This window comes from Anas acuta, chromosome W (assembly GCF_963932015.1).
Source record: "Anas acuta chromosome W, bAnaAcu1.1, whole genome shotgun sequence".
Taxonomy (NCBI): domain Eukaryota; kingdom Metazoa; phylum Chordata; class Aves; order Anseriformes; family Anatidae; genus Anas; species Anas acuta.
The window spans coordinates 2,433,890-2,450,063 of record NC_089016.1 but is presented as its reverse complement, the minus strand read 5'-3'; the positions used below and the strand labels follow the sequence as shown (position 1 = coordinate 2,450,063).

The window sequence follows — 16,174 nt, the reverse complement described above, 5'->3', positions numbered from 1 at the left end:
GCCTCTCCCACCTGTGAGGCTCTGCACTCAGCCTGCCTGGGGAGCTGCCCAGAGTGCTGTGGGGAGAACCTGTGGCTGGAAGGACCAGAAGGCCAGGGCCGGACGGGGTCCTGCTGCTGGCAGGGGGCTGCTACATGGGCCAGGCTCCTCATATATCCCCAGCATACCCAGGGCATTTCCAGGGGAGATTCTTGAAAGGGAAGAACAACACCTGACATAACTGACAGGATGGCACTCTCTGAGGTCTCATTTTTCAACTTCCTCCTTTGGACAGCAGTCAGAGAGATGATAATGGTATTGTTAGGATTGTAGAAGGGACCTAAACTCATAGAGCATTACAGTTAAAAAAGATGTGTAGGTCTTTGAGGAAACTCATATATTCATTCCACACCATTTAACCTACAGGCAGCACCAACACAACCTTCTTTGTTTCTTGTGGGATTGTTGGATGTCCCTTTCATCACTTGTAAATAAGGAGATGCCTCTGGCCAGTGGATACCTGAGATGTACCCCTGGTGTTCTTTACCAGCAGCACTGATTACTGCTGAGATTACAGAGGATATTCATGGTCTCTGTGGCATCCTTAGGCAGAGAGATGCAGAGCTCCAGGGAGGAGCAAGTCTTCTTGAGATGAAGAGCAGTGAGGATACAGCCTTGGTGAGGATGTTTTCTATGAAATAAGGTTTAGTTTTTGCTTAGAAAAGTCTCTCTAACATGTCACTGTCTATTCCTCCATGGACAGGCAACCATGCCCTGAGGCAGCAAATGTCCAACAGCAGCTTCCCAACAGAGTTCCTCCTCCTGCCATTCGCAGACACACGCAAGCTGCAGCTCCTGCACTTCACGCTCTTCCTGGGCATCTACCTGGCTGCCCTCCTGGGCAACGGCCTCATCCTCACAGCCATAGCCTGCGACCACTGCCTCCACACCCCCATGTACTTTTTCCTCCTCAACCTCGCCCTCCTCGACCTGGGCTCCATCTCCACCACTGTTCCCAAAGCCATGGCCAATTCCGTGTGGGACACCAGGATCATTTCCTCCTATGCATGTGCTGCTCAGGTTTTTTTCTTTTTCTTTTTCATTTCAGCAGAGTTTTATCTTCTCACCATCATGGCCTATGACCGATACATTGCCATCTGCAAACCCCTGCACTACAGGACCATAATGGACAACAGAACTTGTGTCAACATGGCAGAAGCTGCCTGGGGTAGTACTTTTCTCTATGCTGTGCTGCACACTGCCAATACATTTTCCCTTCCCCTCTGCCAAGGCAATGTCCTGGACCAGTTCTTCTGTGAAGTTCCCCAGATCCTCAAGCTCTCCTGCTCAGATGCCTACCTCAGAGAAGTTGGGCTTCTTGTGGTTAGTGCCTGCTTAGCATTTGGATGTTTTCTTTATGTTGTGCTTTCTTACATGCAGATCTTCAGGGCAGTGCTGAGGATCCCCTCACAGCAAGGACGGCACAAAGCCTTTTCCACATGCCTCCCTCACCTGGCTGTTGTCTCCCTGTTTCTCAGCACTGCCACATTTGCCTATCTGAAGCCCCCCTCTGTATCGTCCTCCTCCCTGAATCTTTTGCTGGCAGTTTTATATTCAGTGGTGCCTCCAGCAGTGAACCCCCTCATCTACAGCATGAGGAACAAGGAGCTCAAGGATGCAGTGTGTGAATTGGTAACTGGATATTTTCAGAACCAATAAACTGCTGTTCTTCCTCTGCATATCACTTATAATGTAGCTCATTACAGGCTCAGAAGCTGGAAATTTGTGTGTGGTTGTGTTTCATTATCTTATCTTTTATTTATTTGTGATAGTGTTGAACACAAAAAATGTCATTATTCATCCCCTTCCATTTCAGTATCTACCTGTCCGTGTGACTCTGAGACATGGAGTAAATGAGAAGCCAGACTCTCTGTGTATTTCAATAAAAGAAAGAACCCTGCTGTGATTTGCTTGCCTGAGATCCTTCCTCAGAGACCTGTGGTGGAGCTGCAGGGGCACTTGGATGTGTGGAAAGGTGGAGGGAAAAAGAGCCCTGGCACAGTAGCACTGCCAGAGAGCCCCAGCATTTATTTATTTTATTTTATTTTATTTTATTTTATTTTATTTTATTTTATTTTATTTTATTTTATTTTATTTTATTTTATTTTATTTTATTTTATTTTATTTTATTTTATTTATTTTATTTTATTTTATTTTATTTTATTTTATTTTATTTTATTTTATTTTATTTTATTTTATTCTTTTTTTTTTTTTTTCTAAGCTACTCTCTTTCACCTCCCACATTCCTCTTCGGAGTCCTTGTGTTACTGTGAGGACTGATTCTTGTTGTTGCTGAGGAGAGGCAGGAGAGCATGGAACATACAGAATGAGTCTGTCCAACATGGAGGCACGCGGGTGCTAAAGCATTCAAGGTGCTAAATCAGGGCAAGGAGAGCTCTGCAACTCCAGGAAGCACAGCAGGCATAGGGAAAACAATCTGTTGGAGTAGTTGTTATACCTCTGGTGAAATTTCATAGACTGAATACAGTGAACCACCCTGTTATAAATGAAGTCTCAACTCTGAATTTAGTAACATAAAAGAATATTTATAAAAGGCAAGTAAATAGCGCTGGGTGCGCAGGGAGTCTATGCTCTACCAACACGCACACGCAGCCGTCGAACATTCCAAATATATATAGGACATTGCTGTTACATATTTACAAGAAACCCGAGTACACCTATACATATGGATATCCTATCCCCGCTTCATATGATTATTCTCTTTGTGGTGGTCTTTGTGGGTGAAAAGCTCACCATTAGCAACCTTTTGTTCCAGAATGCAGGAGCGGCTTCGACTGTCTCCCTCTTCTTCTGCACATGCTCTGCCCACCACAAGGTTCCTGAAAGCAACAAAACATGATTGCTTTTCCCGCGTTTCGTTAACCCTTGAAATCACACTAATAATATTATTATCATATAACATTAAACAATAAATGTTAACAGTTCTAGCCAGCAACCCCCCCAGCAACTTCCGTGCCTTAACAGAGGGGAAAACAAGCAATCCCAGATGGCAGGGTGTCACCTCAATCACCCTTCTTTGTTTCCTCTAAACTCTTTACATTCCTGATGACCTCATCGTTAAGGGTCTGATGTTATCACCAACCACTAGGCCTTCTGACCCCCATTGCTATATTCCCAAATCTCCCCCTTCTTTATTAATATCAACCATTTTTCTGACATGAATTACCACTACGTATATAACAACCCCAAAACATCTAATGACATTGGAAATGAGTTGGACTTGATGATCCTTGTGGGTTCCTCCTTGTCAGGCTATTCCGTTAGTCTCTGACTCTGAAGAAGGCGATCTGTCTGTGTGTACCCTCCATGGCCAAAAACCACTTGTGTGGGAGGCAGTCAGTGGCAGTGCCCCCCACCAGCTGGCTCTGCCTTCCCAGCCTGACCAGCACAGCCCTGCAGAGTGCCCCCACAGCCCCACACACCACAGCCCCTTCGCTCTGCAGAGCAACACCGCCAGCTGGGGGGGCTGTAGGCAGCATGGGCAGGGGCTGCAGGAATGGCTGCTCAGGCCAGCCCAGACGTGCTGGGCTGGGGCAAGGCTGTGTGGGACATGGGGTGTCCCGGGAGCAGAGCAGGGTGCTGTGTGTGTGCAGTGGTGTTGCCTGAGGAGCCCCAGGGCCAGCAGTGTGGTGCTGTGCTGTGCTGGGGAGTGGGGCTGGCCTGGGGGGCTGCAGGCTGTCTGAGAAGGTGGAGCGGTGGGGTTTACATCCTGCAGATGGCAGCAGCAGGGACACTGCTACTGACCTCCCCTTCTCCATTTCCTGTTTGTGTGCCATCCCAGCATGGGCTGTTCTGCTGGTCTGGTCTGGGATGGGCTGGGGAGAGGACAGGGAGGTGTGGAGAGCTGAGGAGGGTTTGGGCTGGGGTGGCCTCCTGAGAGGACAGAAAATGTCCAGTAGCAGCTTCCCCAATGAGTTCCTCCTCCTGTTGTTATATATGGAGTGGTAATTCGTGTTGAAAAAATGGTTGATATTAATAAAGAAGGGGGAGATTTGGGAATGTGGCCATGGGGGTTGGAAAGCCCCATGGTTGAGATAACATTAGACTCTTAATGATGAGGCCATCAAGAATATAAAAGAGTATAGAGGGAACAAAGAAGGATGATTCAGAAGACTCCATGCAGTCTCTGGTTTCTTGTTCTCCAGATGGTTCTCTTGTTCTCCAGCCCTTAAGGCATGGATGTTTCTGGGTGTTTGCTGTTGTTGTTACATTCAAAGTTGTTTGACCAATGAAAAGTTGTTTTGAAAAGAACTGTTGTGGAGAGAAGGGTATAAGAGGGTGTGATAAATTAATAGGGGTTTGTTCATTGTCCTTGAGAATTTAAAGAATCTACTGAGGAGATAAGGTTTCACAACTCACTGGTCTAACTTATAACAAGGGGAGCCTGCCCTCAAGATAAAAAAAAAAGGCAACACAATGAAGTTACATAATCAATAAAGAAACAGAAAAAGAAGTGAAGAGGAACAGGCTGGCAGAATGGAGACCAGGATGGGAACAGGCATTTTGATTTCCTCATGAAGATAGGTTCGGCCAGACTCAGCAAACCGCTCAGAGAAGCTCGTCGCTGGAATAGGCGCACTGGAGCTGGAGAGAAGCTCGAGCTGAGAGAAGCGGACCTGTGCACACAACTGCCTCTCGCTGGTAAGCAGTTGCGCATTATGGGGAATCATATGTCCTTAGGAACAAAGACTGTCCTGTTAAACTTACAGCTTATTCTCCTTATTAACAATTGGACTGTTTATGAGCCTGAAATATGGGACCAAACTGCGGTCAAGGTGTGGGACTCTGCAGCTAAAAATGACAAGGTTGTGGTGGGATTGCTTGGCACCTGGCGAGCAATCTCTGAGGCCTTAAAGAGCCCTGTGGAGCCACAATCACAAATGTGTGGCTTGCCAGATAATGAGGGAGCTGAAGGCTCCTTTACTGATCCAACTGCTACGCCATGGGCCCCTCTGCTGCTGCAGCCATCGAAGGCCTTTGTTATTATGCCCTCTGCTGACCTGGACGTGCCTTTTGACCCAGGCCTCATTGGCCTTGCAAAGGAGATGGATATGTTTTTCTTCGATCCGGGAAGAACGGGATACAAAAGGCCTGAAGACCGAGTTGCTTGACAACTTAACGCGAGACATATTGTTCAGAAGCAATGGAAAATGGAGACTTGTTAGCAATAAAGTAAAGGAATGGAAAATGGAGACTGTTAAGTTATGGAACTTAAAGCATTGTTTGTTACCTTTCCTGAGTGTACGTATGTATAGGCATACTCAGGTTTAGTATGTAAAGCAATGTCCTGTATATTTAGAAAGTTTGATCTTCGTGTGTGAATGTTGGTGGAGCGTAGACTCCCCGCACACCCAGTGTTCTTTACTTGCCTTTTATACCTTTTAGAAATATTTGTTTTATAAATATTATAAAATTCAGATTGAGTTGAGACCTCATTTATAACATTGCCATTCACAGACACACGCGAGCTGCAGCTCCTGCACTTTGGGCTCTTCCTAGGCATCCACCTGGCTGCCCTCCTGGGCAACAGCCTTATCCTCACAGCCGTAGCCTGCAACCACTGCCTCCACACACCCATGTACTTCTTCCTCCTCAACCTCGCACTCCTCAGCCTGGGCTCCATTTCCACCACTGCCCCCAAAGCCATGGCTAATTCCCTGTGGGACACCAGGATCATTTCCTATGCAGGTTGTGCTACCCAGGTCTTTTTCTTTGTTATGTTTGTAGCAGCAGAGTTTTCTCTTCTCACCATCATGGCCTATGACCGTTAAATTACCATCTGCAAACCCCTGCACTATGGGACAATAATGGTGTCCTGGTTTCAGTTAGAACAGAATTTTCTTCCTAGTAGCTGGTGGAATGCTGTGTTTTGGCTTGGGATGAGAAGAGTGCTGTCGTGGTTTAACCCGGCCGGCAGCTAAACACCACGCAGCCATTCGCTCACCCTCCCCCCTCCCTCTCTGGGACGGGGGAGAGAAATGGAAAGTGAAGCCCGTGAGTTGAGATAAAGACAGTTTAATAAGACAGGAAAACAATAATAACAAAATAATAATAACAATAATAATAATAATACAATGGTGATAATAGGAAAGTAATAATATTATGTACAAACAAGTGATGCACAATGCAATTGCTCACCACTCGCTGACCAATGCCCAGCCTAACCCCGAGCAGTCCGGCCCCCTCCCCCCGGCTAGCCACCCCTATGTATTGTTTAACATGACGTCAGATGGTATGGAATACCCCTTTGGCTACTTTGGGTCACCTGTCCTGGGTCTGTCCCCTCCCAGCTCTTACTGCACCCCCAGCCTGCCTGTTGGCAGGACAGAGCAAAAGGCTGAGATGTCCTTGGCTTGGTATAAGCACTGTTCTGCAACAATTAAAACATCAGCATGTTATCAGCACTCTTCTCATCCTAAGCCAAAACACAGCATTCCACCAGCTACTAGGAAAAAAATTAATTCTGTTCTAACTGAAACCAGGACAAGTGCTGATAACCAATGCTTATACCAAGCCAAGGACATCTCAGCCTTTTGCTCTGTCCTGCCAACAGGCAGGCTGGGGGTGCAGTAAGAGCTGGGAGGGGACAGACCCAGGACTGGTGACCCAAACTAGCCAAAGGGGTATTCCATACCATCTGACGTCATGTTAAACAATATATAGGGGTGGCTAGCCGGGGGGAGGGGGCCGGACTGCTCGGGGTTAGGCTGGGCATCGGTTAGCAGGTGGTGAGCAATTGCATTGTGCATCACTTGTTTGTACATATTATTATTAGTAGTACTATTATCACCATTGTATTATTACTATTATTATTATTATTGTTATTATTATTTTCCTGTCTTATTAAACTGTCTTTATCTCAACTCGCGGGCTTCACTTTCCATTTCTCTCCCCCGTCCCAGAGAGGGAGGGGGAGGGTGAGCGAACGGCTGTGTGGTGTTTAGCTGCCGGCCGGGTTAAACCACGACAAATGGACAGCAGAGCTTGTGTCAACATGGCAGCAGCTGCCTGGGGTAGTACTTTTCTCTACGCTGTGCTGCACACTGACAATACCTTTTCCCTTCCCCTCTGCCAAGGCAATGCCCTGGACCAGATCTTCTGTGAAATTCCCCAGATCCTCAATTCTCTTGCTCAGATGTCTTGATCCGGGAAATTGAGCTTGTTGTTTTTACTGCTTGTTCACTTTTTGGGTGTTTCTTTTTCATTCTTTACTCCTATATGCAGATCTTCAGAGCTGTACTGAGCATGCCCTCTGAGCAGTGTCGACACAAAGCCTTTTCCACATGCCTCCCTCACCTGGCTGTGTTTTCCCTGTTCATCTGTACTGGATTATTTGCCTACCTAAAACCTCAATCCCTGTCCTCCTCCTTTCTGAATCTTTTGCTGGTAGTTCAGTACTGAGTTGTACCTCCAGCAGTGAACCTCCTCATCTACAGCATGAGGAACCAGGAGCTGAAGGATGCCATGTGGAAAGTGATGACTGGACATTTTTCTGTAGCAATAAACCACCCATCTTCTACATATAACTAAGGAAACTTCTTACAGCTGCAGACCCAATATATTTTTTTTTTTTTTTTTATATTTTAAAATTCATTTCCTTTATTCACGATAGAATAAGAAATGTATTTTTTCATCCTCTTCCATTTCAGTATCTACCTGTCTCTTGTGACATAGAAACTTGGTGTGAAGGAGCCAGGCTCTCTGTGTATTTGCATGATAGAAAGGACGTGGCAACGAATTGTTGCCTGAGATCCTCCTTCAGAGACCTATGGTGGAGTTGCAGGGGCACTTGGCTGTGTGCAGAGGTGCAGGAAACTGAATCCTGGCACAGCAGCAATGCCTGGGAGCCAAACAGCTTGGTCTGCCCAGAAGTGCTTTCCTTCACCACCCACATTCTCCTACGGAGCCCTTGTGTTGCTGTGAGGACTGATTGCTCTTGTTGCTTGCTCACCGTGCTGCTGCGTGGCAGTCCTGTGTCCACAGGCAGGGACAGGCCAGTGGCACTTCTCTAACACAAACAGCTCCATACCAGCATCTCCAGCATAAAAGGGGATCTGCTGAGGGCAGTATCTTAAGGCTCAGATCTTCTGCTAGAGCTGTTGTCATGGATATTGCAAAGGAGTAGACTTGAAGGAGGCTCCTTGTTTAGCTTATTTCTCTTCTATGAGTCTCTGACTCTGAAGGAGGCCAGCTATCTGTGTGCAGCCTCCATGGCCAAGGAACCACTTGTGTGGGGGCTGTGGGCAGCATGGGCAGGGGCTGCAGGAATGGCTGCTCAGGCCAGCCCAGACGTGCTGGGCTGGGACAAGGCTGTGTGGGACATGGGGTGTCCTGGGAGCAGAGCAGGGTGCTGTGTGTGCAGTGGTGGTGCCTGAGGATCCCCAGGGACAGCAGTGTCATGCTGTGTTGTGCTGGGGAGTGGGGCTAGCGTACAGGGTTGCAGAATGCCTGTGGGAAGGGAATTTCCTGCAAATTGCAGCAGCAGGGACACTGCCACTGCCCTCCACTCCTCCATTTGCTGCTTTGGGGCCTTCCCAGCCTGGGCTGCTGGGCTGGGCTGGGCTGGGGAAAGGAGAAGTAGGTGTGGAGAGCTGGCGATGGGCTGAGCTGGGTTGGCCTCCTGGGAGAGACAGGGAGGACCAGCAGATCAGGGTCTGGGCTGGGCTCTTCTCTGGACACCCTGGCAGATGCTGCCCCAGGGGTTCCTAGATCAACCCCATGCAACCACTATTCACAGCACTGGGCTCCAACCCCAGCTCACACAGGCGGTTTCTTTCTTTCTGTGAGAAGAATCCAAAAGTTGTCCCATCTTATATAAGGAGCCTGCCACTGGTCAGAGCTGAGCCAATAAGCAATGTTGTCTGTGCTTCTCTGAGAGAATATTTAAGGAAAGGGAAAATAAATAAATAAATAAATAAATAAATAAATAAATAAATAAATAAATAAATAAATAAATGCTGCTACATGGCAGCTGGGAGAGAGAGGAGTGATAAATAGCTAGGCAGTGGCCAAGTGAAGGAGGGGAAGGAGGTGCTCCAGGTGCCAGAGCAGAAGCTGTCTTGCCGCCTGTGTTGAGGACCATGGTGGAGCAGGTAGTCCCCCTGCAGCCCATGGAGTACAAGGGTGGAGCAGATCTCCATGCTGCAGTCCATGGAGGAGACCACGGTGGAGCAGATGGACCTGCACTGATGGAGGCTGCGGTCTGTGGAGAACCCCCACCAGAGTAGATTCCAGGATGGAGCTGTAGCCCATGGAGAGGAGCCCACACGGGAGCAGGCAACCTGACAGGAGCTGCTGCCCACGGGGGACAAGGTTGGAGCAGTTTGCTCATGATGAATGGAACCCGCGGTTCGGAGCCATATCTGGAGCAGTTCTTGAATAGCTCCTGCCTGTGGGAAGCCCACTCAGGATCAGTTCAGGAAGGACAGCATCCCATGGAAGGGACCAAGCCTTACAGCATGGGCAGAGAGTGACTGAGAAGGAGCGGTGGAGACGAAGTGCTATAGATCACCCATAAGCCCCATTCCCCCATTCCTCTGTGCTGCCTAAGTGGAGGAGATGAAAAAGGGTGGATGGGGGAAGGTGTTTGGGGTTTCTTTCCTTTGTTTCTCACTTTTCTAGCTTGTTAGTAGTAGACTAAATTTTAATATCTTCCTAATCTGAGTCTGTTTTGCCCATGATGATAATTATTAAGCGATCTCCCTGTCCTTATCTCAGCATTTGAACTGGTTTCATCATATTTTCTCCTCCTTTCCCTTAGAGGAGGGGGAGTGATAGAGCAGCTGTGATGAAGCTCAGAATCCCACCTGTATAAAAGGACCACAGAAGGCTGCAGAAAGTGGAAGCAAGGACAGGTAACCTGAGAGGAATGCAGAGACATCACCTGAGCAGCCAGGGATCAAGTCGGAAAGCTAAGGCTATGGTAAAATTGAATCTAGATAGAAAGTTCAAGGGCAACAAGAAGGGCTTCTATAAGTATGTCAGTGATAAAAGGAACACTAGGGAAAACATGGACCCTCTCCAGAAGGAAACAGGAGACCTGGTTATCCGGGATGTGGAGAAGGTACTCAATGACTTCTTTGCCTCATTCTTCACTGGAATAGCTCCAGCTACACCATCCAAGTCCCAGAAGGCAAAGGCAGGGACTGGGAGAGAGAAGAACCACCTACTGTAGAAGATCAGTTTCAGGAGTATCTGAGGAAACAGAAGGTGCACAAGTCCACGGGACTAGGTGAGATGAATCCCAGAGTCTTGAGGGAACTGGCAGATGAAGTTGCAAAGCCACTACTCGTCATAGTTGAAAAGTGGTGGCTGTGCAGTGAAGTTTCTACTGATTGTAACACAGAGAACATAACCCCCACTTTTTAAAAGGGAATAAAAGTAGGCCCAGGGAAGTCTAGCGCAGTCAGACCCACCTCTGAGCCCAACAAGATCATGGAACAGATCCAGGAGGAAACTCAGCTAAGGCATATGACAAATAAAGAGGTGATCGGTGACAGCCAACATGTCTTCACTAAGGGCAGATCGTGCCTAACATATCTGTAGGCCTACTGCAATGGTGTTACAGTGTTTGTGGGTAAGAGAAAAGTAACTGACATCATCTACCTGATTCGTGCAAAGTATTTGACACATCCCATGTGGCATTCCTGTCTCTAATTGGAGAGACATGAATCTGACAGATGGACCGCTCAGTGGATATCAGGAATTGTCTGGATGGTCGCACTGACAGGGTTGTGGTCAACAGATCAATGTCCAAGTGGAGATCTGTTATAAATGGTGTTCTTCAGGGCTCGGTACTGGGACCGGCACTATTTCACATCTTTGTTGGTGACATGGGCAGTTGATCAAGTGCACCCTCAGCAAGTTTGCTGATGACAGCAAGCAGTGTGGTGAGGTTGACGTACTGGAGGGAAGGGGTGTCATCTAGCGGGGCCATGACAGGCTTGAGAGGTGGGCCTGTGTGAAACTCATGAACTTCAACAAGGCTGAGTGTAAACTCCCACACATGGGTTGAAGCAGTCCTATGCATAAATACAAGCTGGGTGGAGAAGGGAGTGAGAGCAGCCTTGTGGAGAGGGTCCTGGGGGGTGTTGGTGCTTGAAAAACTCAACGTGTGTAGGCAATATGCACTTGTAACCCTGAAAGCAAAATCCTGGGCTGCATCAGAATAAACATAGCCAGCAGGTCAGGGGAGGTGATTCTCATTTTCTCTTCTGCTCTTGTGAGACCCCACTTAACATAGTGTGTTCACCTCTGGGATCCCCAATGTGAGAAAGACATGAACCCATTGTAGCAAGCCCAGAGGAGGGCCACAAAAATGATAAGAGTGCTGGAGCATCTCTGCTATGAAGAGGGAGAAGAGAGGAATTAAGAACAGAAAGCCCTGGGCCTTCATAGGCAGAACGTAGAGCAACCTTTCAGTAGCTCCAGAGGGCATAAACGAAAGCTGGAGAGAGAGAATTTATTAGAGGATGTAGTAACAGGACAAGGGGAAATAGCTTTAAACTCAAAGAAGGTAGATTGAGATTAGATATTCAGAAGAAATCATTTACTCTGAGGGTGGTGAGGCACTGCAGGAGGTTGCCCAGAAAGGTTGTTGAATGGTGTCCCATCCCTGGAAGTATTCAAGGCCAGGCTGGATGGGGCTTTGAGCAACCTGATTTTGAGGAAGGTGTCCCTGACACAGCTAGGACAGCTGACCCAAATGGATCAAACAGATGTTCCAGACCATCCAGCACCCCCTGCAGCCCACCACCCTACTACCAAAAGCATCTCTAATCCTGCAGCGGAGGCGCCTGCTGGGGAAGAGCTGGGGAGGACCTACCAGCAAGATCAGAGAGGGCAGTATGGGTACCAAGTCCTGCCCAGGGGTCCAACACTTCTCGCCACTCTGATGCTGCAGGAGAGGTTCCTCTGTCTGTGGGTGCTGGGCAGGAATCCTTGGGTTCCACGAGGGCCCAAGGCTGTAGAAGATGGGCACTACCAGCGAGTGCATCATGAGGCGTCACAACGAGCCACTTTTGCTGGAAACTGCCTGTGGCTGGCAGGACGGAAATGCCTCTGTCAGTAGGAATAGTGTCTAGGGACTGGGGGTTCTGGCAGCCCTACAGCCTGATCCCAACCCTGTTGGTCCCAAGAAATGACCATTCCCCACTATTGCATCTTTGAGCTCTACTCCAATTGGTTAGCCTCAGAGAGACACCCCGACACCTGGGCAGGAAAGCAATGGATCTGGGACAAAGCCCCCCCACAGAGGGTTTTAATATAAACATTTGTCAACACAAAGCACAAAAACAGGGGAATACCAAGACAGGAAATACCCGTGTGTGTCTGCTGACTGTTGGAAAAGGGACACCATTCCCTGGCACTCACGGCTCTCCCAGTGACACTGAACTCTCTTCCCTCCCGGCTGCACCCAGCTGCTCAGCAGGGCTGGGCTCTGCTGGCATGGGGCTCTGGGACCCTTGTGCACTGGACTTCGGTGTCACATCCTGGGTGTCCTCATGGGGACATGCCAGAGACATCTCTTCAGCATCATCATAGCCCATGTGTACCAGAAAAGGGGACAAGATGTCTCCATCAGCTCCAGGGTCCTCAGCACGTCTCCGGGAGCGCAGGCTTCCCTCTGTAAGCATCAAGGCAGGCTGTTGTGGTTGATCCTATGGGGTTCTTCTCAGGGCTGTACAACACCTTCCCCCTCCTCACAAGCCTGAGACATTTGGCACATCCACCAGCCTCCTGGAAATATCTCAGGCCAGAGATATCTCTGTCAGGAGATCAGGCTCTAAATACTTCATGGATTCTCCTGGCCCTGGGGTTGGCACGTATGCAGCAGCAGTGCTGCACTGCCCTCTCACCTGTGGCTGTATCCTTGGGCCCATCTCCTTCCTCTGGTGTCCTGGGCACCTCCCAGTCACCCTGCCCAGGGACAGGATCCTCCCCAGGGTCAGAAACCTCCCCAGCATCGTCGTAGCCATCTGCTGGGTCACCTTCAGGCAGGACAGGGACATCTGAAAGGAGAGGGAAGGTGGTGGCAGTGAGAAGAGATGTTCTGTAGAGCAGAGGATGGGAGGGTGTGTGGGGACACAGGGCTGACATGCTGCTGGTGTCAGGGCCAAAGCAGAGCCCTCGTCCCTCCAGCTCTGAAAGTGGCACTCAGTGGCACTGCTGTCTGTCTGTCTGCAGGGAAGAGAGATGGAGCCCTTCCTCTCCCTCCCCTTCTATCCCTGCGGCTGGCCCCAGACCATCCTCCTCCTCATGTGCCTGGGATAGGGCTGCAGTTGGGTCTGGGACCCCTCTGAAAAGGAGCCTGCAGAGAGCTGCAGTGGGTCCTGTGGGATGAGCCCTGCTGCCCCATCTTGTGGTCAGCACTGCTGGGGATGGGCACCCACAGAGCTGGGGGTGCATGGGGAGGAGACCAGTTCCCTTGAGACAAGGCACTTCCCAGAGAGGTTCCCAGAGCTGGCCTGGGACAGCCCTTCACTTAGTCCTTGGCTCTCAATAAGGTGCAGGGACAAGCAGAGAGGGGCTGTCTGCTCTGGGATGGGCAGAGCTAGTGCAGAGGAAGACCCTCTGTGGGGGCCAACACCTGGATGCTCTCCCACAGACCCCATGGCCCAACCATTTCAGGGACCATGGGCAGGAGCTGCAGGGCACAGCCCTGATCTGAGGCAGAGAGAAAGTGCCCCTTCAGGAACATAAACCCACCTGAGAGACTGAACCTCGCCTGCTTCTCCCACGCCAGGCTGTAAGCGATCTCCTCATACACGGCCTCAGAGAAGGGCTCCCCAGCTCTCCCGGAGCCTGAGGACAGAGGCAGGGCTGGTCTGGGGATGGGCAGAGAGGGACAGGACCCCAATGGGCTCCCCCAGCCCCATTCCCTGGGCCAGCACAGGGCTGTCCCCACAGCACAGCCCCTCTGTGTTGTGTTGGCACTGAGGCCACATCCCCAGGGAGGGCAGCATCCCCATGGAGATGGTCTGGGGCAGAGTCAGTCTCGCATTTGGAGACAGCCCTTGTGCCCCTTTGGTCCCCGGTTCATGTCCCAGTGCAGACCCTGCACCAATTCCCACATTACTCCTCCCCATGGAACTGCTCCATCTCTGCCCCACACAGCAATAGCACAGCCTGTGCCCTGTTGCGGGGTGGCTGACACCACAGAGATGGACTCCACTGCCCCATGCTCCTCCTGCCAGAGCTGCCCAGAGCACTGCCAGCAGTACATCCTCCCCGTCTCACCCAGCCCAGCTCTCACATTTCTCTTCTAACCCCAGAACTGATGCCTCAGGGTCTGGGCTCTCTCTACCCCTTGATGTTGGTGCCCCATGGTCTGTCAGTCAGTGGGGCAGCACATGGGGCAGGAGGCAGCACACAGCTCTGTCTCTGTGCCCCAGGACATCAACACCCCTAGCCCTGCCAGGAGGCATCTCCCCCCCCAGGACCACTGGGGAAAGACCCACCTCTGCGCCAAGCCCTGGCGCTTCGCACCTGCCCAGCCAGGAGGGCCAGGAGCAGGCAGAGGAGGGCCCCCAGGATGATGCAGATGACAACAGGCACCGAGAGTCTCTCACTGCTGGTGGTTGGACGACCCCGTGGGGGATCTGCAAGGGCAGGAACATGGCAGGGGCAGCATCAGACAAGGGAGAGATTAGGGGTGGGACACAGCACTCCTGACCACACAAGGCAGCAGGGGCTGGAGGTGGGGACAGGGCTGGGTGATGGGGCAGGTCCCACCCTGCTGGGTCCATCACAGACTTCTCCCAGCTCCCTTGATTTCCTGGGAGTCTCACAGCCCAGCAAGGAGCCCCTTCCCCTGGATGTGGGTCACAGCCTGTCCGTGGACAGACTCAGCCCAGGGGAAGGACAGCTTACCTGCTTGTGGTGGGGGAGTTGCTATCTTGAGTGCAGCTGCAGGGGAGCAGAAGGAGAGCTGGGCTGAGAGGCTGGGGCTGTGGTACCAGGCAGCCTCCCTGGCAGATGGCCCCTACATGTGCCACCTGAATTGTCCCTCCTGTGGGGCTGGGCAGGGTGGCAGGGACAGGGCCCAACACCACTGCTCTGGGCTGCTCACAGGACAGTGCAGGCAGACCAGGGGATGTGCTGGCACATCCAGCCCCACAGAGGCTGCTCCCCACCCACCACCAGCCTCCCACTCTGCAGGAACACCCTTGCTCAGGCCAGCACTGGGGCCATGTCAGGATCCAGCAGGGCATACACTCAATTCAGCTCCTTTCCAAGCCCTCAGTGATGTCTCCCAGCCCCACTGCTCACCTGAGCAATGCACAGCCGCATCTGCCTTATGCTGGCAGGCACCGCTGTCCCCTGGCTGGGCCCAGCAGTCCTGCAGAGACAGCTCCGTCCCCCTGCACTCCATCAGCCACATGGGGCCCGTCCCCTCTCTAGCAGCAGCCTGGCCCAGGGCATAGAGCGCGGGGCCACAGCCCAGCTGCCTGCACGCCACCTCGGCATCCCGTATGTCCCAGGCATTGTCACACAGCGTCCCCCAGGTGCCGCGGTGCCAGATCTCCACTCTGCCCGAGCAGCTGTCCTTGCCTCCCACAGCGCGGATCTTCTCCCTGTCTGGGGAGGCAGCGATGTCCCATGGCACCGGGACAGCTGGGACAGCCCTGCCAGGTGAGGGGGGCAAGTGCAGGGGCAGCTCCCTACCTGTGCAGCTGGTGGAGTTGGGGCATGCAGCCACCTGCGGCCTTTCTGTCCATGTCCCAAAGGAAAGAGAAGTTGGGCTGAAAAGGGTTGTTCTGGGGGTTGTGCAGAACAGAGCAGAGCTTATCTCTGCTCACACGTCCCCATGCTGCCTGGGTCAGGGCAGCAGCAGAACCCTGTTCATTCAGGGGACACACACGGTACTGCAGGGGGGACCCAAGTGCTCGGCTCTACAGGGTCCCTGATTCACAGAGCAGCAGGAGGCTATCCCAGGAGGGGGGACTCCTGAAAACCCTGCATGGTCTCCTCTGAGACCTTGCCTGGAGTTGCCTCTGCATCCCCCAGGGAGCTGCTGGCAGCCCAGCTGTTGACTGCTGCTGGTGGACATGGGTGGCTCTGAGAGCTGAAATCACCGTTGTGCCACCAGCAGTAACAGGGTCTAAAGCAGGAA

At 51.2% G+C, this 16,174-nt stretch overlaps 3 protein-coding genes across 4 annotated transcripts in view; 2 read left to right on the top strand and 1 right to left on the bottom strand.

The window, feature by feature from the left end:
• The window catches only part of LOC137847094 (antigen WC1.1-like), a 433,117-nt gene that overhangs the window by 330,571 nt on the left and 86,372 nt on the right, over positions 1-16,174 (top strand). The window lies entirely within an intron of this gene.
• Positions 766-1,698, top strand: LOC137847114 (olfactory receptor 14A16-like). Its single transcript, XM_068665394.1, has one exon. It carries the CDS (start codon positions 766-768, stop codon positions 1,696-1,698), a length of 933 nt encoding a protein of 310 aa, XP_068521495.1.
• LOC137847136 (antigen WC1.1-like) overlaps positions 12,290-16,174 on the bottom strand; it is a 155,490-nt gene continuing 151,605 nt past the window's right edge. Inside the window, exons 20-26 of the mRNA XM_068665443.1 lie at positions 15,727-15,771; positions 15,331-15,639; positions 14,932-14,967; positions 14,520-14,660; positions 13,768-13,863; positions 12,918-13,070; positions 12,290-12,685 (exon numbers count right to left, since the gene is read on the bottom strand). Of these exons, the coding sequence (XP_068521544.1) occupies positions 12,429-12,685; positions 12,918-13,070; positions 13,768-13,863; positions 14,520-14,660; positions 14,932-14,967; positions 15,331-15,639; positions 15,727-15,771 (1,037 nt within the window). The 3' untranslated portion in view covers positions 12,290-12,428. The remainder of the gene's footprint in view (positions 12,686-12,917; positions 13,071-13,767; positions 13,864-14,519; positions 14,661-14,931; positions 14,968-15,330; positions 15,640-15,726; positions 15,772-16,174) is intronic.